This window comes from Fonticula alba, assembly GCF_000388065.1.
Source record: "Fonticula alba strain ATCC 38817 unplaced genomic scaffold supercont2.16, whole genome shotgun sequence".
Taxonomy (NCBI): domain Eukaryota; order Rotosphaerida; family Fonticulaceae; genus Fonticula; species Fonticula alba.
Genome location: NW_009242986.1, coordinates 274,165 through 276,294, shown reverse-complemented (window position 1 = coordinate 276,294; position 2,130 = coordinate 274,165). Strand labels below are relative to the sequence as shown.

The window sequence follows — 2,130 nt, the reverse complement described above, 5'->3', positions numbered from 1 at the left end:
ACATACATACATACATACATACATACCTGAATGACATGGCCATCAAGGTCAAGCAGAACCCCCGGCCCGCGGCCGGCCGGATTCAAGAGAGCCCATGCATCGGGGCCCGGGCCTGGCACGAACCTGCACTCGGGGGACAGACCTTCCACGAGCACCCGGCCCTGGACCAGGCCCCGGGCCGGCCTGGGCCCCGAACGACCGGCGCCATCGTGGCCGAAGTCAAAGGACAGGAGCAGACCCGCATGCAGAAAGACCAGCAGCCTTCCCTGATGCATCAGGTACTCACACCGCAGTCGGGGCGTCTCCGGGCCGACCACCCGCAATCCGCTCAGGAACTGGGACTTCCGGCCGGCCGGCCGGCCCACGCTGGCCGATGCCGCAGGGGTGACAAACGAAAGGAACGCCCCGTTATGGGACACCCCCAGCAGTTGCCTCTCCGACGACCGGACTAGCACCACCCCCGGAGCGGCCGAGCTCACGGCCAGTGTGACATGCTTGGCGTGGTGCCGGAGGAGGATCGCCCCGCTCGCCGGCCCCGGGCCCGGGCTCATGGCCACCTCGACCAGGGCGCGCTTCAGCACCAGGAGCCCTCGCTCCGGCGACGCCGACACCCCGGCGAAGGGCCACTCGGCCGGGTGCTCGGTCCACGGGTCGGCCTGCGACGGGCCCGCGGCGAGGGCGCGGCAGCGGCACGTGTCCACACGCGGCGCCAAGCACCCATGCAGGCCCATCACCAGAGTCCGAGCACCGCACCATGCAACCAGCAGCAGCGCACATATGTTGCACAGGATATCCACGGCGCACACACCATGCGCAGAATATACCCCCAGAATGAAGAGACATCATACACAGCGTATGCAGAAAATATCGTGCATAGCGTACACAACGTACACAACGTACACAACGTACACAGCGCACACAGTGCACATATAGCACACAGAGCACACAGCGCACACAATGCAAACACAGCGCACACACACGGACAGCCCCCAAATACCGAAGATCAGCGACACGTCGGCAGCAATGGCAAAATAGATATCCCACCCAGACACGCACATTCTCCCACACGCGCGACCAAATGACCCGGCCCCGGAGGACCAAGAACAGCGGCACCTCACGGGCGTCCAGCACCACCGCCAGGGCCCCGGTACGCACCACCTTCAGCGAGTGATGCGCCCGGCTGGTGACGGCCCGCACCAACGACATGCCGGCCTCGGGCCCGGGCCTGCCACCCGGCCCGTAGCAGGACACCCTCTGGCCGGCCCCGACAAACAGCAGCCCGTCAACCCGGACAACGCACTGGCCCAGGCCGGACGCCAGGCTGCCCCCGCCCGGGGGGCTTTCCCGCCAGACAAACCGCTCGCCCTGCGGCAGCCCGGTCGCCCGGCACGACCCGAAGGCCAGGATCACCCGGCCCGCCGACGCCATGTGCACGCCCTTCGGCACATCCAGCAGCAGGCCATGCACACCCACCAGCTTGGCCACCTCGGCCGGGCTCTGAAGCGGCCGGCGCAGCACCTTCCGCGCCTTCGCCCGGCCCATCGGTGCCGGCCGGCCGGGGACACCCGGCCGACCGGTGAGACCCGGCCGCCGGCGCCGGATCGGCCAGCGGAGCGCCAACAAAAGCTCCGCGCCAAACACCGCCGATGTCAAGGCCGCCCCGGCGCGCCACCGGGCCTGCTGCTGGGCCCTCGGCTGCGAGGTGACCCGGCCGGGGACCGGCGGCCGCCCACTCGCCGGCTTCGCAGCGCATGGCTCGTTGCCCGTCGCGGCCGGCAGAGGGTCCCACTCCTGGAACACCAGTGGCACCATCTTCCGCCGGCCAACCGTCGGCCGAGCCTGCCTCGACGGAGGCGTGACATTCACCGGCCCCGGCACCAGGCCTCGCGCCGACTCCGACACCGCCTCCGCGGCCTGCATGGCGTGGCTGCCCTCGTGAGGTTGCTTTGTGGGACACCCCCCCGGCGGTCCGGGCGGGAGCTTGTCCTCCGAGGCAGCCGCTGGCTGGCGGCCCGCCTTCGAGGCCTTCTTCGCGGCCGGATTCACGGGCAGCGCCGGCGCGCCTGCCTGCCCAGGGGGCCCAGCCGAGGGGTGAAGCTTGCCGGGCTTGGCCGGCGACGCGGTGCTTGG

At 69.8% G+C, this 2,130-nt stretch overlaps 1 protein-coding gene across 1 annotated transcript in view; it reads right to left on the bottom strand.

Moving 5' to 3' along the window:
- The window catches only part of H696_05992 (hypothetical protein), a gene marked incomplete at both ends in the record, with an annotated part of 28,707 nt that overhangs the window by 186 nt on the left and 26,391 nt on the right, over positions 1–2,130 (bottom strand). The window contains 2 exons of the mRNA XM_009499759.1: positions 23–656; positions 1,057–2,125. Of these exons, the coding sequence (XP_009498034.1) occupies positions 23–656; positions 1,057–2,125 (1,703 nt within the window). The remainder of the gene's footprint in view (positions 1–22; positions 657–1,056; positions 2,126–2,130) is intronic.